General features: G+C 32.8%; 1 protein-coding gene across 5 annotated transcripts in view; it reads left to right on the top strand.

The window, feature by feature from the left end:
• LRRIQ3 (leucine rich repeats and IQ motif containing 3) overlaps nt 1-22,170 on the top strand; it is a 360,753-nt gene that overhangs the window by 16,400 nt on the left and 322,183 nt on the right. For 4 of the 5 annotated variants that reach the window (XR_008294971.1, XR_008294970.1, XM_015083195.3 and 1 more), the window contains exons 2-3: nt 9,637-9,885; nt 12,617-12,940. Coding sequence is in view for 3 of the 5 variants with exons in the window: in XM_015083195.3 (XP_014938681.3) it covers nt 9,637-9,885; nt 12,617-12,940 (573 nt within the window). In the remaining 2 variants the exon portion in view is untranslated. The remainder of the gene's footprint in view (nt 1-9,636; nt 9,886-12,616; nt 12,941-22,170) is intronic. The other variant, XM_053214236.1, reaches the window with a different exon arrangement.

Here is a 22,170-nt window from a genome sequence, read left to right as displayed (position 1 = left end):
CATTTAGCAGTATTAATTCTTCTAGTTCATGAACATGGAATAACTTTCCAAATATTTGTCTCTAATTAATTAATTAATTAATTTCATTGTACAGGTTTTTTACTTCCATGGCTAAATTTATTCCTAGGTATTTTATTCTTTTTGGTGCAATTGTAAATGGGACTGTTTTCTTAAATTCTCTTTCTAATAGTTCATTATTAGTGTATAGGAACTCAACAGATTTTTATATATTACTCTTATTTCTTGTAACTCTACTGAATTTCTTTATTCTAAGACTTTTTTGGTAAAGTCTCTAGGGTTTTCTCTATGTAGTGTTATGTGCAAATAGTGACTGTTTTACTTTTTCCTATCCAATTTGGGTGATTTTTATTTCTTTTTCTTGCCTAATTGCTCTCTGAACTTCTAATACTGTGTTGAATAAAACTGGTGAGAGTGGGCATCCTTGTCTTGTTCCTAATCTTAGAGGAAAAGCTTTAAGTTTTTACTGTTGTGTATGATGTTAACTGTGGGTTTGTCATATATGGCCTTTATTATGTTATGCTCTATCTATACCATTTGTTGAAATACTCAGGTTATCATAATAGGATGTTGAATTTTGTCCAGTGCTTTTTTTTGCAGCTCTCAAGATGATGATATGATTTTTAGCTTTCATTTTGTTAATGTGGTGTGTCATTGTATATACTGAATTGTGGAGATTGATCTATCCTTTCTTCCCGGGCATAAATCCCACTTCATCATGGTGTATGATCCTCTTAATGCATTGTCGAATTTGGTTTGCTAATGTCTTGTTGAGAATTTTTTGCATCTGTGTTCATCAGAGATACTGGCCTATGATTTTTTTTGTAGTATCCTCTAGTTTTAGTATCAGGTTAATACTGATCTCATAAAATGAGTTTGGAAATGTTCTCTCCTTTTCTTAGAAGAGTCTGAGAAGGATTGGAATTGATTGTTTAAATGTTTGGTAGAATTCATCTCCATCACTTTACTTTTCATTTATATGTCAGTACATTTAAAGTACCATTCCTGTAGACAGCGTGTAGTTGGCCTGTTTGATCCACTGTGACATTGATCCACTATGTCTTTGTGTTGGTGCTTTGACCATTGATATTTAAATTGATTAGTTCTATAGTTGAATTAATATCTAGTATATTTTGTTACTGCTTTAATTGCTCTTGTTTTTGTTCCAGTTTTAACCTTCTACTCTTTTCTGTCTGTGGTTTAATTGAGCATTGTATATGATTTCATTTTCTATCTTATCTCAGTGTATTTCTTTCCTTTTTTTTTATTAGCTGCCCTCATTATTGTGTTAACTTAAATCCACTCTCAAATCACATATACTACTTTACATGTAGTTTAAATATTTTTTAATAACAGGATATCTCTAATTCTTCCATTTTGTTCCTTGTATCATTGCTGCCATTCATTTTATTTATACATATCCATACACGAATATACATATATACATAGATAATCTAATATAGTTTGCCATTAGTATTTGACCAAACTGTTATCTATCAACTAAAAATAGGAAAAATAAAAACTTTTTATTTTATCTTCACTTGTTTCTTCCCCACTGCTTTTCCTTTCTTTAAGTAGATCTGAGTTCCTGAACTATATTATTTTCTTTCTAACAAACTGCTTTTAACATTTCTTGCAAAGCAGATATATTGGCAACCTATTCCCTCAATTTTTGTTTGTTTAAGAGTCTTTATTTCTTATCCACTTTTAAAGGATAATTTCGCAGGGCATAGATTTTTATATTAGTGAGTTATTTTCTCTCAACAGTAAATACTTCACTCTATCTTCTTCCTTGCTTGCCTGGTTTCTTAGGAGATGTTGGATACACTTCTGAATTTTTTTTATATTAGTGAGTTATTTTCTCTTAAAAGTAAATACTTCACTCTATCTTCTCCTTGCTTGCATGGTTTCTTAGGAGATGTTGGATATACTTCTGAATTTTGCTGCTCTATGGGTAAAGTGTCCCCCTCACCCCCAGTGTTTTTTTTTTTTTGCCTTAATCCTGTTTGGTGTTTTCTGAGCTTCTTGGATCATTGGGTTGGTATCTGACATTAATTTGCAGAAGTTCTCACATATTTACTATTTCATATTTTTCTTCTTTTCCTATATCACTTTCTTCTCATTCAGGTATTTCCATTATGTATATGTTGTACTTTTTGTAGTTATCCTACAGTTCTGGAATATTTTATTCAGCTTTTTTCAGTGATTCTTTTTTTTTTCTCTTTGCTTTTTGGTTTTGGAAATTTCTATTGACATATACCCAAACAAAGAGATTCTTTCCTTAGGCATGTCCATCCAGCCTACTAAAGAGATAGAAAGCCTATCAAAGATAATAATCATTTCTGTTACAGTGGTTTTGATCTCTAACACTTCTTTTTGATTCTTTTCAAAGATTTTTATCTCTCTTTATACTGTCTTTTCTTGTTTGTTGTCTATTTTTTTTTCCTTTATAGTCTTTAGCATATTAATCATAATTGTTTTAAATTCTCTGTCTGGTAATTCCAACATCCCTGCAGTATGTGAATATGGTTCTAATGCTTGCTGTATGTTGTCTTTTAGTATGCTTTGTAATTTTTTTATTGAAAGCCAGGCATCATGTACTGGTAAAAAGAATTCCAGTAAAATAGTGTGTGGTGTGGTGTTAAGGTGTGGATAAGTCCCAGTCTTTAAGTGAGGTTGTGCTCCCTAGTCTGTGAATTTCACAAGTACTCCTCAGCCTTCCTAATCTTAGGTGGGACAAGATGGCTAGAGTGGGCTGTAATTGTGTACTTCCTTTCTCCCAAATGGAAGGCTTGATGGAGATGTAGTTGGATATTTCCCTACTTCCAGATCAGTTAGGCTCTGGTAAAACCTCAGTTTATTGTGTGTTAAATATTTTCTCTTTAGGGTAGCCCTTGTTAAGAAGAACAGGGTGATCATGTGTATTTCAAAATTATTCTTTTTCTGTCTCCTCTCAGAGGCACAAGCAGATTTTTTTCCAATATTCGATCTGAGGACCTGGTAGAGCTCCTGGATATTAATCTCACAGAAGTATGAGGGCTGGAGTTTCTAAATCTGAGTTGTCAACACTAAGCCCCTAATAACTTGTCAGTCACAGTCCTACCCAGGCACTGGTTCCTGCAGAGGTTTCTTTTGGTGAATTTTTGCTCCAGTAACTTCTGAATCTTTGTATCCACCTGCCTATCTCTGAATTTTGATTCAGTGGTTTTTCATGTAACCTCACTTTTCTGGTGAATCTAAGAAGAGTTGTTGACTTTTCATTTTGTTCATCTTTTTATTTGTTAGAATGGTATGACATCTTCTAAGCTCCTTATATCCTGGACCAGAAACCAAAAGTGTCCTAATTTACTTTTTGAAGATTACATTCTATTTTGAGTTGTTAATTGAGCCAGATTTATGTTAGTAACACTTATTTATAGTGTTTGTTACATGCCAGACACTATTCTAAAACCTTTATGCCAAGTCATTTTGTCTTCATAGTAATTCTATCCATTAAGTGCTATTGGAGTTCTCATTGTATGGATGAGGAAACTGAGGCACATAGCTTGGATGTATAACAAACTGAGGGTACATAACTTGCCTGAGATCACGAAGCTGAGAACAACTTATATTTGTTTCTTCTTTCTCTACTTCATAAGATAAAAAATAAGTTCAAAAAGCAAAAAAACTTCCTTTAACCAAAAGAATGTAGTTAAGGAAAACCTATGTCAGTTGGGCCTTCAGAAGGCCTGATAGATTCTGCCTCTATACGTTTTTGGCCCATGTAGAGAGTCTTGCTATTCTACTATGGGGACACACACAAATAGACATGTGAGAGAATGACACAGGGAAGGCTTGTGTAGATGGAGAGAGGTCCTAGGACAGTGTGGCGAGAGAGACCCATACATCCCAGCATCCCAGCTGACTCTTCCCTCCAGGGTCCTTGCCAATGTGTCAGAACTGCATATTAGCCATCTTGTAAGTGTAGTGCAGATGAACACCAAGACTGAATTTCTAGTTAACATCACTTGGAAAGAACTGCCTACTTGAATCAAGTCAACCCACAAAATCCTGAGAGATAATAAACAGTAGTTGTTTTGAGCCAGTAGATTTTGGGGTATTCTGTTATGCAGCATAAATAAATGAAAAATGTATTCTTTTTTGCAGGCATTTGGATATTGGTTGTGGAAATTTGAAGGGAAGGATTTCAAGGAATTAACAATAGATCTCAATCTATATGAAAGATACTTTGTCATTTGTACTTAGAAGTCTTTTTTTCTAGGGGTGCCTAGGTGGCTCAGTTGGCTAAGTGTCCAACTCTTGATTTCAGGTGAGATTATGATCTCAGGTCATGGGATCAAGCTCTACGCTGACAGCACAGAGCCTGCTTGAGATTCTCTCTCTTCCTGTCTCTGCTTGTGTGCACGTGCATGCTCTCTCTCTCTCAAAATCAATAAACTTAAAAAAGAAGTCTTTCTCCAGATTTATTGAGATATAATTGATATATAATTTTGTATAAGTTTAATGTGTACCATATGATGATTTGATACACACAAATATTGCAAAATGATAATCACAATAAGCTTAGTTAACACATCTATCTATCTTATATAGTTATTTATTTATTTATTTTGTGATGAGAACATTTGGGATATACTCTGTTAGTAACTTTTAAGTATACAATGTAATATTGTTAACTGTAGTTACCATGCTATGTGTTATATTGCTAGAACTTGTTTATCTTAGATCTGGAAGTTTGTAACCTTTAACCAACATCGCCCCATTTCCTGTACCCCATTTTGCTCACACCTGGCACCCCCCAATTTACTCTCTGTTTAAATGAGTTTAACTTTTTTAGATTTCACATTGAGATCATAGAGTATTTGTCTTTCTCTGTCTGACTTATTTCACTTACTATCAACCCTTCAAAATCCATCTATGTTGTATAAAATGGCAGAATTTCCTTCTTTCTCATGGCTGAACAACGTTCTATTGTGTATATGTGTATACATTATGTAAAATATATCTATATCTATATATCACATTTTTTTAATTGTTCATCAGTCAGTGTGCAGTTAGCTTGTTTCTGTATCTTGGCTGTTGTAAATAATGAACTTGGGAGTTGCAGATATCTCTGAAATATAGTTATTTCATTTCCTTTGGATATATACTAGAATATATATTTTATATATATAATTGTTAGATCATATGGTAGTTCCATTTTAAATTTTTTGAGGAATCTCCATACCATTTTCCATAGTGGCTGTATCAGTTCACATTCTCACTAACAGGGCACAAGGGTTTGTTCCCTCATCTCATTATGGTTTTGATTTGCATTTTCCTGACAATTAGCGATGTTGAGCACCTTCTCATGTATATGTTGGCCATTTATATGTCTTTTTGGGGGAAGAAAATGTTCAAGTCCTCGGCCTATTTTAAAATTAGATGATGATGATGATGAGGTGGAGGAGGAGGAGGAGGAGGAGGAGGAGGAGGAGGAGGAGGAAGAGGGGATTGCTACTGATATGTATGAGTACTTTTTATATTTTGGTATTTATCCCTTATTAGATGTTTGCAAATACTTTCTCCCATTCCATAATTTGCATCTTCATTTTGTTTATTGTTTGTTTTCTGTGTAGAAGTGTTTCAGTGTGATATAGTCCTTCTTGTTGATTTTTGCTTTTGTTGCCTGTGTTTTTGGTGTCATATCCAAAAATCGTTGCTAAGACCAATGTTACAGAGCTTTTCCCCTGTTTTCTTCTAGGAGTTTTATGGTCCCCGGTCTTACATTTAAGTCTTTTGACTTAATTTTTGACTTACTTTTGAGTATTTTTAGTTTTTTTTTTAATGTTTATTTATTTTTGTGAGACAGAGAGAGACAGAGCATGAGCATGGAAGGGACGGAGAGAGAAGGAGACACAGAATCTGAAGCAGACTCCAGGCTCTGAGCTGTCAGCACAGAGCCTGACACAGGGCTCGAACCCACGAACCACTAGATCGTGACCTGAGCCTAAGTGAGACGCTCAACCAACTGAGCTACCCAGAAGCCCCAAATTTTGAGGTATTTTTAATAAGTGGTGTAAGAGTCAGATTTTATTCTTTTTCCAGTGAATAGACAGTGTTCTCAGCACCATTTATTGAAATTACTGTCCTCTCTTTAAGTATTCTTTGTTCTCTTGTCAAATATTAGTTGACATATATGTATACGTTTATTTCTGGGCTCTCAATTGTTGTAATTTAGTCTGTGCGCCTATTGTTTTTTTTTGTTGTTGTTCGTTTGTTTGCCAGTACTGTGCTGTTTTGATTACTGTGAATCTGTAATATGTTTTTAAGTCAGGAAGTATGAGGCCTTCAGCTTCATTTTCTTTTTCAAAATTGTTTTGCCTACTTGAGATTTTTGGGTTATTGTTGTTATTGTCCCATATGAATTTCAGCATTATTTTTCCTACTTTTGTGAAGAATGCTATTTGAATTTTATTAAAAATTGTATTGAATCTGTAGTTGACTTAGGAAAGAATGGACATTTTAAGAATATTAACTGTTCCTGAGCACAGGATTATTCGTTTGTATCTTTAATTTCCTTCATTAATGTCTTAGAGATTTCAGTGTACAGATCTTTCACTTCCTTGGTTACATTTATTCCTAAGTATTTTATTCTTTTTGATGCTATTATAAGAGGATTGTTTTTTTCCTTTTTAAGATACCTCATTGTTAGTATATATAAAATGCAAATGACTTTTGCATGGTTATTGTGTGTCCCCATCTTTACTGAATTCATTTGTACGTTCTAACAGTTTTCATGGAGTCTTGAGGATTTTCTATATATAAGATCATGTTATCTGTAAACAGAAATTTACTTCTTCCTTTCTGATTTGGATTCCTTTTGTTTCTTTTTCTTAGCTGATCACCCTAGGTAGGATTTCTGGCCAATTTATTTATTTATACCTGATTCAGTTTTTGTTCCCATGCTAAACTATGAATAATATATAGCTAACCACAAAAAAAAAATGTCCTGACATCAGGGTACATGTAATATAATTGGAAAGGCAACAATTAAATTATATAACATAAAAATACATAATTTCTAAATTGGGGATGTAGGCATGGTACAGGAATGTAATGACTAAGAGTTATCTAGACAATGAAGTTTCGCATATTTCATTAACCATGTTTAATTTTATTGTTTTCATGGGTTTGCGTTTAAACATAAAATAATTAGACAATGTAGATTTTTTAAAAATTATGAGGCCATGAAATTTTAGAGTTCCCTAGTTACCTTACTATTTAATTATTACAGATGGTTTTTTATCTGTCTGTAATTGGCATCTTTTAAATTAAATCTAGGAAGTGTTTGTCCAAAATGAGTAAAAAGGCATTCAATTAAGTACTATCATGAAGATTATCTCAAATTTGGATTTGTGTGACCTAATAATTCTTTTCCTCAAACTATATGTCTTATCTGCAAGAAAAAGTTTTTCAGTGAGGCAATAATACCAATCACACTAACTCCCTCACTGGGTATTATTAAAAAGTTATTTTGAACATATTTAGGCATTTTGAGGAAAGGGACTATGTTATCTTACGTATCAGTATCAGTTACCTTCACAAAATGGTATCAGTGAACTCACAGTTAGTAGCAATGTTAGTCAACTAACAGCTAAAGTTAGAATGCTTAACTAATTACAGAGGTTTTCATTTAGTTAGGTTATCTAGTGTGTCTGAGATCAATAAAGGAAATAGAAAACATTCTACCTTTGAATAATACCAGTGGTAGATTATTGACATCACATTTAAGTGACATATGGATAGCATTAATACAGAAAAGTTTAACATAAAAATCTTTCATTGCCTGTGATAAGTTTGTAGACATTAACTATACTTAGTTAATAATGCTATTTAGAATCTCTAAAAATAAATGCTAGGCAGATGATATCTTCTACAAAGAAGTAAAGAAATATCAAACTATTAGAGATGAATAAGCAGAGAAATGAATGCTTGAAATAATAGTTTATCTGTGCATCTATTATATATATATTTATATATATAAATACACACACACACGCACACACACACACACACACACGTACCAATGCTGTGACTAAAGATATAAAGTCAACCTCAGCTTTATATGAAGAAATGGGATCTCTGCTGTTCCATGTTGATGTGTTTTGTTTGTCTAGAGATTGTTATAAGTTATGATCTAAAAAAGTTTAACTTTAGTTAATATTTCATTAAGATTGGATCATTAATTGTAGCACATACATAACACGAATGCAAGGTATTGATAGGGGGAACTGAAGGTGCAGGGAGTTATGGGGGTATATATGGGATCTCTGTGTACTTTAAGTTTTTCTGTAAACCTAAAACAGCTCCAAAAAATAAAGTCTATTAATAATTTTAAAAAATCACTTGGTTACACAAATAGAAAGGAAAAAAAAATTCACTTGGTATATGACTCTCACTTTGCAGATTTCTTCCAGAATTGTTATTGACTCAAAAATTGGATTCTATAAGTGAAACTTTTGAGCACCCCATTGTCTTAAAACATCCTGATTTATGCCTGATATATGGTTTCTCATAAACCCTTGTTATAAACTGGAGTTTGCCTGTATTAGGCCAGAATGGAAAAAATAGGTTTTTTTGAAAGGAGAGCCTGAGGAAAGACTTGAGGTCTTTTCTAAATAGGGAGTCCAAATGATGGAATACATTTTGTATATTGCCTTTCATTTCAGGACCTATAGAGCTTGGTAAGTTTATAAAGATTCGTTCGTATCTGTTTATTTTATATCAGGGTCTTTATTCTTTCTCAATGTGTCCATGACTTACCCAGGAACGTGCTCAATTACAGATTCCTTGACCCTCAGCCTAGAGACTGATAACGTAGATATGATATGGGGCCTAGGAATCTTCATTTTGTTTAATTTCTTAGATGGTACTTAGAATTTAATTATAGTTGTAGGCCTTGGTCAGCATATAAAAAGGAACTAATCTCTTGAATGAGTGCAAGGGTTTATCTAGATTTTCACATTTACTTTCATTTGGATTATGCCTACCTAGTTTACCTTCACATGGTAGAAAGATTCTTCCAATAGGGAAGGTGGTTAATCTGACTAAATGCTCTCAGGCCACTTGAGCTCAGTTATTCTCTTTTAAACTATCACTGGGTAGCTGTGTTTTGTAAAAGCTTAAATTACCCAGAGTAAGGGAAATTTCAAATATATAAGAAATACTATGTAAAATTACTTTAAAAAGCTTTGATACAGGAATTTTAGATAAATTAGTCTTATTTTAAAACTAATAGAATTCCAGATTTTAACTGCCCAGTTGAATTGAACATAGAAATAAGTAATGTGATTGTAAATTGTTTCTTTAAGAAATTTATAACAGAAATTTGCAACACCCATTTTGTGCACCCTCCTCCTGCCTGTCAACCATAAGTTCTCTATATTTGTAGGTCTGATTCTTCTTTTTGTTTCTTTATTGTTTTTTTTTAATGTTTTTGGATTCCACTTACAAGTTAGATTTTTTAATTTTAACTTTTCTACCCGTTTTATTCTATCTATTAGCAAATATTTTTTGTTTTAAATTTATTTTTGGAAGTTGAAAAAACTTTTCTAAGCAATTTCCCATTTTGCCTAGATGTTTCATGGAACAATCACAAAAGAACTAACCAGTCATGAAGAATGGAGTCACTATAATGACAACATGATAGAAGATCAGAAAGATTTTGTTTTTGTGAAGTTCAGTGGCCTTCATTTAAAATCTATGGAAAATTTGCAATCCTGTATCTCTCTGAGAGTATGCATCTTCTCAAACAATTTTATCACAGATATTCATCCACTTCAAAGTTGTATAAGATTAGTCAAACTTGATCTCCATGGAAATCAGGTAAGCAATAGCATTTTAGATATTTGTGTATAAATGAAATTGATATTTAAAAACACGTATGTTACCTATCTACAGTATTTTAGTCTTTTACATAAAATGTAAATAAAAATTTAAAACTAAATAAAATATATAAAAATACAAATTTAAGGGGCATCTGGCTGACTCAGTCCGTAGACCATGCAACTCTTGATCTTGGTGTCATGAGTTTGAGCTTCACATTGGTGTAGAGACTACTTTTAAAAAAATTTAAATTTAAGCAAAATTTTTGAATTAGAAATATGTAAATACTTTGTGATTTGGTATATTTTACTTCTTAATAGCCTGCATTAAAAATTATTTGGACTTTTAAATTTTTTTAATGACATAATTGACATATAACATATTAAGTTCAGGCATACAACATAATGACTTGAGATATATATATATCACTTAGGCTGCTTCCGTGTCTTGACTATTGTAAATAATGCTGCAATGAATATTGAGGGTATATATATCTTTTTGAGGTAGTATTTTCCTAGTCTTCAGATAAATATTGAGAAGTGGAATTGTTGGATCATATGGCAGTTTTATTTTTAGTTTTTTTAAGAAACCTCCATACTGTTTTCCACAGTGGTTGTACCAATTTACATTCCTGTAACAGTGCATAAGGTTTCCTTTTTTCCACATCCTTGCCAGCACTTGTTATTTTTTGTCATTTGGATAAAAGGCATCCTAACAGATATGAAGTGGTATCTCCTTGTGGTTTTGATTTGTGTTTCCCTGATGATTAGAGACAGTGAGCATCCCTTCATGTACCATGTTGGCCATCTATCTGGATGTCTTCTTTAGAAAATAAGTATTCAGATTCACTGTCCATTTTTTAATTGGATTTTATTTTTTCTATAGAGTTGTATGAGTTCTTTATATATTTTGGATATTATTCCCTTATTACACATACAATTTGCAAATACTTTCTTCCATTTACTGGCTTGCCTTTTCATTTTATTGATGGTTTTCTTTGCAGTACAGAAACTTCTTAGTTTGATATATTTTTACTTGATATATTTTTGCCTTTGTGTCCTTTGCTTTTGGTGTCAAATCCAAAAATCATTACCAAGACTATTGTGAAGAAGTTTACTGCCTGTGTTTTGTTTTCAGATTTTTATAGTTTCAGGTCTTAGGTTAAGCCCTTAATCCATTTTGAGCTAATTTTTGTATATAGTGTAAGATAGTAGTCTGGTTTCTTTTTTTTTTTTTCTGTTTTGTTTTGTTTTGTTTTGTTGCCTGTTGCTATCTGGTTTTCCCAGCACCACTTATTGAAGAGACTGCCCTTGTGTTCGCTTCAGCAGTACATAGTCTAAAATTAGAATGATATAGAGAAGATTACAGGCCCTTGTGTATGGCCTCTTGAAGAGACTGCCCTTTCCCCATTGTGTATTCCTGACACCATCATAAATCAATTGATCATCTATGCATGGGTTTATTTCTGGTTTTTCTATTCTGTTACATTGATCTGTGTGTTTTTATGCCAATACTATACTGTTTTGATCACTATAGGTTCATAATATAGTTTAAAATCAGGGAGCAGGATGCATTCTGCTTTATTCTCTTTCAGGATTGCTTTGACTATTCAGGGTCTTCTGTGTTTCCATACACATTTTGGGAGTCTTTTTCTATTTCTGTGAAAAATGCCTTTGAAATTTAGAAGGGATTACACTGAATATGTAGATTACATTGGGCAATATTATTTTAACAACATTATTCTCTCATTCCATGAGCATGCAATATCTTTCCATTTATTTTTCTCTTATTCAATTTATTTCATACATTTGTCATTGTTTTCAGTGTCCAGATCTTTCACCTCCTTGTTTAAACTCATTCAGGCATTTTATTCTTTTTGATACGGTTGTAAATGGGATTGTTTTCTTAATTCCTCTTTCTGATAGCTTATTATTAGTATATAGAAATGCAACAGATGTTTGTATACTGAATTTGTATCCTACAACTTTACTGAATTCATTTATCAGTTGTAAGAATTTTTTGGTGGAGTCTTAGGGTTTTCTGTATGTAATATGTTGTCTGCAAATGGTAACAGTTTTGTTTCTTCCTTTTTGGTTTTGCATGCCATTTGTTTCTTTTTCTTGCCCAATTATTCTAGCTGGGACTTCTAATACTGTGTTGAATAAAAGTGGCAAGAGTGGGCATCCTTGTCTTGTTCCTGATCTTAGAGGAAAAGCTTTCAGTTTTCACCATTGCATATGATGTTAGCTGTAGCTTGTCATATATGGCTTTTATGATATTGAGGTATATTCTCTGTATCTACTTTGCTGAGAGTTTTTATTATGAATTAGTGTTGAATTTTGTCAAATGCCTTTTCTCTATTGAGATGATCATATGATTTTTATCCTTTATTTTGTTAATGGGGTATATCACACTAATTCTTTACATCAGTAAAGTACTTTAGAAAAGTTTAGAATTGGCCTACTACAAAGAAATTTTTACTGAACAAAGTATATATGTCCATTCTTTTAATTATACTAATAATGATAACCTAGTCCAGAGGAACAATGTATTATGTTTTTACTCCAGTCACCACTGGAAAACTAGAGATTCGTTTTTGGCTTATTAATGAGAAATTTGCCATTTTGAAAAATACTGAGTTTTAGAAGATGTTTAATATTTTTCCATTTTACATGCAATTTATAGAAAATTAACATTTGTATTTAAGATGTTATTATTGATAATATTTCAGATAAAGAGTCTACCAGATACCAAATTTTGGAGTGGACTGAAGAAACTAAAACTCCTCTATCTTCATGACAATGGGTTTGCAAAGTTAAAGAATATATGTATGTTATCTGCCTGTCCAAGTCTAATTGCCCTCACTATGTTTGATTGTCCAGTGAGCCTTAAAAAAGGATATAGACATGTTCTTGTCAACAGTATATGGCCTCTCAAAGCACTGGATCATCATGTGATTTCTGATGAAGAAATAATTCAGAACTGGCATCTTCCTGAAAGATTTAGAGCATATAACCACCGACTTTTCTTTAATTTCTGCCCTGCTTTGAAAAAGGTAATTGAAGGGCTCCTGGGTGGCACAGTCATTTAAGCATCTGACTTCAGCTCAGGTGATGATCTCACACTTCGTGAGTTCAAGCCCCGCGTCGAGCTCTGTGCTGACAGTTCAGAGCCTAGAATCTGCTTCAAAGATTCTGCGTCTCCCTTTCTTTCTGCCCCTCCCCCACTCACACTCTGTCTCTCTCTCAAAAATAAATAAAAAGACTTAAAAAATATTTTTTTAAAAAGGTAATTGGATTCATTAGAGTTTCATTTTGAATAAATTTGTGGAAGTAAAATTTTAGCTTCTAGACTCTATACCTAAATCATATAAACTAATAAATACTGTATCATTTATCTAAAATGTGATAAACTAGTTAGTACATTAGTAATGTCTTATATCTGAGGATTTGTAGAAGCTTGTATGCCTACTGCATAAAAATTGCTGAGCATAAAAATATCAAATTATAGAGAAATATTTTTGGTCCCTGTTATGTTTTAATAGCTCTAAGGACATATAGCTTATATACTATAAAATTCCCTTTTTATATGTATGATTTAATTATTTTGGTAAATTGATAGTGCTGTATAGCCATCTCCACAATCCACTGTTAGAAATTCCACCACTCCAAAAGTTTCCCTCTTTCTCATTCACAGTTAATCTCAACTTCCTCCTGCAGTCTTAGGTACTGTTGATCTGGCTTCTGTTTCTTTAAATTTGCTTCTCTAAACATTTTATGTGAATCAAACTATACAATATGTAGTCGTATGCATCTGCCTTCGTTCACTTAGTGTGATGTGGTGGAGGCTCATTTATGTTGTAGCATATATGCATAGTTTGTTCCTTTTGATTGCTGAGTGATTTTCCATTATATGAATACACTACATTTTTTTTTGTCCATTCACCAGTTGATAGACATTTAGATTATTTTCAGTTTTTGCTATTATGAATGATGCTGCTATGAACACCTACTTACATGTCTTTGTGTAGACATATGTTTTCATTTTTCTTGGGGAGATTCTTAGCAGTGCAATTACTGGTAGGTATGGTAAGTGTATGCATAATTTGGTAAGAAACTAAATTGCTTTCTAGAAAGTAGAAACCACAAAAAAATAAAATAAAAAATAAAAAGTAGAAACCACAAACGTGGGAGGGTTCTAGTTTCTTTATGTACTTGCAAACACTTAGTGTTTTTTTGTTTTACGCTATAGACATTCTAGTAGATATAAAGTGGTATATTTATTTTTGGTTTTAATTTGTTTCCCTTATGAGTCGTGATGCCAAACATTTTTCTCTGATTATTATCTATGCATATACTTTCTTTCATCAAATGTCTATACCAATTTTTTCCTCATCTTGCAAGTGAGTTGTTTGTCTTATTATTGAGTTGTAAGAGTAGATATATGGGTATAAGTCCTTTATTAGATATATGTATTGCAAAGATTTTTCTCTCAGCGAATTTTCCATCTTGTTAATGGTCTCTTTTGGAGCAGAAAATTTTTGAGTTTTAAGCCATCCAGGTTATGATTTTTTTCTTTTAAGGATCATGCTTTTGATGTTGTGTCTAAGAAGTCTCTCTATGGTCACTAAATTTTTCTATGTTTTCTCCTAGAAGTTTAATAATTTTAGCTCTGAAATCGAGACCTATGTTTCATTTTCAATGAATTTTTATGCATGGTATGAAGTAAGGGTCCAAGTTCATTTTTTTTTGCGTGTAGATATTCAATTATACCAGCCCCATATGTTGACAAGATTATTCTTTCCCTGGTGAATTGTTTGTGATATCTTTGTCAGAAATCAGTTAGCCATAAAAAGGTAAGGGTTAATTTCTGGACTCTGAATGATTATATTCCAATGGTCTGTGTATCTATCCTTAGGCCAGTATCACACATTCTTGATTATTGTAGCTTTGTAGTTAAGTTTTGAAATAGGGAAGTGTGAGTCCTACAACTTTACTCTTCTTTTTCAATATTGCTTTGGCTATTCAGGGTCCCTTGCATTTACAAATGAATTTTAGGATCAGGTTGTCAATTTCTGCAATGATTCCTGCTGGAATAGTGGTAAAAATTTCATTGAATTTATAAATCAATTTGTGGAGATTGCCATCTTTACAATAGTGAGTATTCTCATTCTTGAATGTGAACTCTCAATTCATTTAGATCTTCTTCCATTCTGTAAGTATTGTTTATTAAAAAAATTATTTCTGTGTATTTTATTTATTTTGGCAATATTGTGAATGGAGTTCTTAAATTCATTTTTGGATTATTTGTTACTAATATATAGAAATACATTGATATTTTAATTTAATCTTATATTCTGCCACCTTGCTATTCTCATTTCTTAATTCTAGAAGCTTTTTGTTGATTCAAAATTTTTTTTTTAATGAAAGTGAATCTCTAATTTTCAGGTTTCCATATTTGAATGATTCCTTTGGGAAGTAGTTTCCTCCCCCCCCCATGCTTTAAAGGACAATTTGGAATATTAATGGAAGTGGATAAAACTATTAAATTTTTAAACAATTAATTTGGTGACCTGCACTAAATCATCATTATATCTTGATTTTTAAAATGCTGAAACAAGTGATTAGGAAATGATATCTAGTTGGAGATTACAAAATACTTAAATTGGTGAATAAAAATATTTAAAAAACATGCTTCATGACATGAATATTAGAACAAATAAATCAGGTAAGAATTCAGAAAAAGGGGTGAGCTCTGCAGGTGTTAGAAAGCTCAAGTACCGAGATACAGGAAATAAAAAAGTATGTTGCAGAATAGTATTTGTAAAATGTTGTAAGTATTTCTAAATATACATATATATGTATTGACAATTGAAGAACAGAAAATCATTTGAAGTGATCACATTTGGAAGGATATATAAACAATGAACAGTGATTATGCATGAGATTAGGAAGTTAGAAAACTTTGTAACTGCATAAATTCTTTATAAACATTTATGAGTATATTAATGATTTTGTAATAACAGTTAAAAATTTTAGAGAAATAAAAAGTGCTGCAGTGTTTAATTATGGTTGTTTTAACCTGGGTCCTAAAAGAAGAATTTCATTTATATATTCTAGTTGGATGGTATGGTATAATCAAAGGTGGGAACATACTTGTCTTTTTTAAGGACAATCAAAATGACTGATGTTCATTTAAGCAATTAATAGGAAGTTAGTGGGGGTGTGAAAAGAAGATTGGAGGAATACTAAGGAGTTTAGACTTCTTAATGAATGCAGTGAAGATCTATTGAAGTTATTTGAGGAGAAAATTAGAGTGGTTCTATCATAGTTGGTGCTCTATGAATAAATGTTATTGACAAATTTTTTTAAAGGAGATAATCCAGTATTTTGCTAGCAGATTAAGCGGGGTTAGGAGACAGATGAGGGCAGAGAAACTATTATAGGCCAGAAATGATGTGATTAGGGTTGATTCAAGTGAACAGTAGTGGCAAAGAAAATAGAAGACGTTGTAAAGAAGAGGACAGACACTCAGTAAAAGTCATTGTTATAGACACTTTATATATTTTATTCCTTCACTCCTTTACCAAATATGTATTGATTGCCTAATATGTGAGAGAGATTATTCTGGACTGGGTGGTAAATAATGATGACAGATGTTCTGCTTTCATAAAGTTCAGTGGGAAGGCCCAGGAAATAAACATGTAGGCTAAAAAACAAAAACAAAAACAAACCCAGCATAGAATGCTAGATATTGTTAATTTCTAAAGAAAATAGAGTAATATAGGACAAAAAGTATGGAGGCTTGGGCTAGATAGGGAAGGACTTCCTGAAAAATATTTGTTCTTCATCATATTCTTTGTTATGGGGAGATATTATTATTTCACAGAAGAAAATGAAATATAGTAAGGTTTAAGACTTTACCCAATACCAGACATCTAGTCAGTCATGAAGCTGGGATTTCAAATCTGTCTTGGTTCCATAGTCCTACAATCAACATTGTATCACAAAGTATAGACAGTGCAAAGATTTGACAGGGTTTTTTTTTAACTGACCAAATATGGGCAGATAAGAATAAGAAGTGAGAAAATACTCTTTTGGTATTTTGAAGTTGGGTAACTGAGACAAAAAGTAACGTAGTGTACAGAAATGGTGGCATTCAAAGAGTTTTATTAGAAAGTTAAATTGTGGTCATGTTTATTGAGGCAGGATATTGGTATGGAGATATTAACCAGGCATTGGAAATGAAGAACTGGAATTCAGAAATAGTGTTCCAGGTCTAAGATGTAAATTCAGTAGTCATTTGTTTGAGGGCATGACCGAAGCCAAGCTGTCACAGGAAAATAAAGGGATCAGTATGAAAACCGAAGGACAAAGCATTGGGGCAGTTTCCCTTTATGGTTAGAAAGAAGGGGGACCAATGAGGATAACAGAAAATTAATTCCAGGAGGTAGAAGGAAAAACAGAGATATGGCTTATTATCACTTAGGTGAAGAGAAAAGAATAATTTAAAAATGAAGGATGTTTGGGGTGCCTGGGTGGCTCAGTCGGTTGGGCATCTGACTTCAGCTCAGGTCATGATCTCGCAGTCAGTGAGTTCAAGCCCCTCGTCATGCTCTGTGCTGACAGCTCAGAGCCTGGAGCCTGGTTCGGATTCTGTGTCTCCCTCTCTCTCTCCTGCTCATGCTCTGTCTTTCTCTGTCTCAAAAATAAATAAAAAACATTAAAATTTTTTTTAAAAAAATGAAGGATGTTTTAAAAGGTCAAGGAACATTATGGCTACAGAACTAGTTTGAAAACCTTTTGTTGAAGAGGTTGCATCTTTGGAATTTCAGTAACTTACGGGAATGGATATGGAATTGTAATGGGTTAATATGTAATTGCTAAGTATAGAAACTTTTCCAGGAAAATTTTGGACACAGGGAAGATAATGCTTTAACTGCCAGAAATAGGACTAATGGGAGAGGTTTTTAAAAGTGAGATTATACTAACTTCCACATATTTTTAAGCTGAGGGAAATAAATTTTAATTAAAAAAAAGAGATTGAGGGGCACCTGGTTGGCACAGCTGGCTAAGCATCTGACTTCAGCTCAGGTCATGCTCTTGCAGTTCGTGGTTCGAGCCCCACATCAGGTCCTGTGTTGACAGCTCAGAGTCTGGAGCCTGCTTCAGATTCTGTGGCTCCCCCCGCCCTCTCTCTCTGCCCCTCCCCCACTCATGTGCATGTGCTCTCTCAAAAATAAATAAGCATTAAAAAAAAGATTGAAAATATCAGAAATAGAATAATTGGAAACAAAAATAAAAACATTGTCTAGAAAACATGAATGGAAGGCATCACAAATGGAGTAAGCCTGAAAGAGCTATGGATACACCAAATTATGGCAGAATTTTGTTGCAGAGATTTAAAGAAATATGTTTGAATGATAGTTTTTCAGTTTACTGATACATTTTTATTCATTATTTCTGCTATAAGCAATATTGTTTTTATTATTCTTTGATTATTGAAAGATATTATTTAATTTATAGCAATATAAAACACTTGAATGAATGACAATCTATGAGGATATAAATTTATTTAATAATGTTGGAAATATATATTTCAAAACATTTCTTTGCACTTACTGAGTGTAAAAACACTATGAAAATTGAAAATAAAGAATCTTATAAAGACCACATGATCTTTTTCAATAAGTGTTATTCTTTTATCAGGAGGGCATTAATGCAGAAACGAATTTATTAATTCTTTTTTTAAAATTTTTTTAACGTTTATTCATTTTTGAGAGACAGAGAGAGACAGAGTATAAGCAGGGAAGGGGCAGAGAGAGAGGGAGACACGGAATCTGAAGCAGGCTCCAGATTCTGAGCAGTCAGCACAGAGCCCCACGCGGGGCTCGAACTCACAAACTGTGAGATCATGACCTGAGCCGATGTCGGACGCTCAACCAACTGAGCCACCCAGGCGCCCTGAATTTATTAATTCTTAAACAAATTAGTAACATGATTAAAACTTGTGTCTTATAAGACAATAAAACTAGAATGACCCTGTCTGTCCTTAATTTTGACATATAATGATTTGTAGAACTTTGTTTTTTGGGTTTACTTGGAAAATACTTACAATTTGAAAAAGGGAAAGCATATGTTCTTCTTTACTATATGAAATGAAACTAGAAATTTGAAGTGTTAGTTATCTAAAAGCATATAATTAGGGGATTTATATTTTTTAATCATTATATATACATAAAACATTTTTAAGATGGGAGTGATCTGGGCAAGAAACCAATGCTATCAATTCAGATTGTGTTTGTCTTTATGTGATAGAAACCTAACTAAAAAGGGATTTTTTTCTCATGTAACAAAAAGTTCAGATAGTTCTGTGTAGTTTCTCAAGGAAATTATGAAGGACCAAGGTTTATTCTAGCATCTTGCTCTGCTATTTAGTGAATGGATTCCCTCAAAGACCATGAGTTTCTTCTGTCAAGACTTAGGTCAAAAGGAAGGGATTGGTAGGAACTAAAGGCATATGTCAGCTAAGTCTGGAAATAATAGCTCCACCCGGTGTCCCACCTGAAAGCCTTCTACCATCAGAACTAGATCACATGGCTACCTCTAACTAGAAGGAAATCTGGCTTGATGAGTATTTTTATCTAGGCACATTTATTTGTTAAACAAAACCAAGGTTCTATTAATAAGGAAGAAAGGAAGAAATTTTTGGAAGGCACTTAATACTTTTTGTTGCACAGTGAAAAATGCATTAAAAATGCAGTACAGAATATTTCAAGGTAGAGATTTTTTTTGTTAGTTTCAAGTTTTTATTTAAATCTCAGTTAACATACAGTGTAATATTACTTTCAGGTATAGAATTTAGTGATTCATCACTTAACATACAACACCCAGTGCTCATCAGAACCAGTGCATTGTAAGAAGTTGCTTCAGCCAATGTCAAAGAGGTTACTGCCTATGTTCTATTCTAGGATTTTGATGGTTTAAGGTCTCATGTTTAGGTCTTTATACATTTTGAATTTATTTTTGTGTATGGTATGAGAAAGTTGTCCAGTTTCATCCTGCATTTTGCTGTCCAGTTTCCTCAACACCATTTGTTGAAAAGACTGTCTTTTTTCCATTGGATACTCTTTCCTGCTTTGTCAAAGATTAGTTGGCCATATAGTTGTGGGTCCATTTCTAGGTTTTCTGTTATGTTCCATTCATCTGTGTGTCTGTTTTTCTGCCAGTACCATACTGTCTTAATCACTACAGGTTGGTAATATAATTTGATGTCTAAAATTGTGATGCTTCCAGCTTTGTTTTTCCTTTTCAGGATTGCTTGGCTATTCAGGATCTTCTGTGGTTCCATACAAATGTTAGGATTGTTTCTTCTAGCTCTGTGAAAAATATTGGTGGTATTTTGACAGAGATTGCATTAAATGTATAGATTGCTTTGGGTAGTATAGACATTTTCATAATATTCTTCCAATCCATGAGCATGGGATGTTTTTCCATTTCTTTGTGTTGTCTTCAATTTCTTTCATCAGTGGTATATAGTTTTCAGAGTACAGATCTTTTACCTCTCGGGTGAGGTTTATTACTAGGTATCTTATGGTTTTGGTGTAATTGTAAATGGGATCAATTCCTTGATTTCTCTTTCTGCTGCTTCACTATTAGTGTGTAGAAATGCAGCAGAATCCTGTACATTGATTTTGTATTCTGCAACTTAACTGAATTCAGTTCTGGTGTATCAGTTCTGGTGATTTTTTTTGTGGAGTCATTTGGGTTTTCTACGTAGAGTAGAATCATGTCATATGCAGACAGTGAAAGTTTGACTTCTTCCTTGCTGATTTGGATGCCTTTTATTTCTTTTTGTTATCTAATTGCTGATGTGAGTACTTCTAGTACTATGTTAAATAACAGTGGTGAGAGTAGACATCCCTGTCTTATTCCTGACCATTGAGGAAAAGCTCTCCATTTTTACCCATTGAGGATGATTATTAGCTGTGGGTCTTTCACATATGGCCTTCATGATGTTGAGGTATGTTCCCTCTATCCTACTTTGTTGAGGGTTTTTATCAAGAATGAATGCTGTACTTTGTCAAGTGCTTTTTTGCATCTGTTGAGAGAATCGTATGTTCTTTTTTTTTATTATTATTACTGTGGTATATCACATTGATTGATTTGCAAATATTGAACCACCCTTTCAACCCAGGAATAAATTCCACTTGATTTTGGTGAATGATTCTTTTAATGTACTATTAGATTCATTTTGCTAGTATTTTTTTGGGAATTTTTGCATTCATGTTCATTAGGGTTATTGGCCTATAATTCTCTTTTTCACTTGGGTCTTTGGCTTTGGAATCAAGGTAATGCTGACTTTGTAGAATGAGTTTGGTTGTCTTCAATTTCTATTTTTTGGAATAGTTTGAGAAAAATTGATAATAACTCACAGGGGAATAGGTAGAATTCCCATGTGAAGCCATCTGGCCCTGGACTTTTGTTTGAGAGATTTTTGATTACTGATTCAATTTCTTTGCTGGCTATTGGTGTGTTCAAGTTTTCTATTTCTTCCTGTTTCAGTTTTGGTAGTTTGTGTTTCTAGGAATTTATCCATTTCTTCCAGATTGTCCACTTTGTTGGCATATAATGTTTCATAATATTCTTCTATAGTTGTTTGTATTCCTGTGGTATTGAATGTGATTTCACCTCTGTTATTAGTGATTTTATTTATTTGGGTCATTTCTTTTTTCTTTTTGATAAACCTGACTAGGGGTTTATCAATTTTGTTAATTCTTTTAAAGAACCAGCTCCTGGTTTCATTTATCTGTTCTACTGGGTTTTTGTTTCTATATTATTTATTTCTGCTCTAATCTTTATTATTTCCCTTTTTCTGCTGGCTTTGGGCTAGTTATTTTTCTAGGCCATTTAGGTGTAAGGTTAGGTTGTGTATTTGATTTTTCTTGCTTCTTGAGATAGTCCTGTATTGCTATTTATTTCTCTCTTATGACCACTATTGCTGCATCTTAGAGGTTTTGGATCATTGTGTTTCATTTTCATTTGTTTCCATGTATTTTTTTCTTTCTTATTTAACTTCTTGGTTGGCCTATTCATTCTTTAGTAGGATGTTCTTTAGTCTTCATGTATTTGGGATCTTTCCAAATTTTTTCTTGTGATTGACTTAAGATTTCATAGCATTGTGGTCATAAAATATGCATGGCGTGATTCTAATCTTTTTGTACTTGCTAAGGTCTGATTTGTGACATAGTATATGATCTGTTGTGGAGAATGTCCCGTGTGCACT

The sequence above is a fragment of the Acinonyx jubatus genome, chromosome C1, assembly GCF_027475565.1.
Source record: "Acinonyx jubatus isolate Ajub_Pintada_27869175 chromosome C1, VMU_Ajub_asm_v1.0, whole genome shotgun sequence".
Classification (NCBI taxonomy): Eukaryota; Metazoa; Chordata; class Mammalia; order Carnivora; family Felidae; genus Acinonyx; species Acinonyx jubatus.
This window is presented reverse-complemented; position numbering and strand designations above follow the sequence as displayed.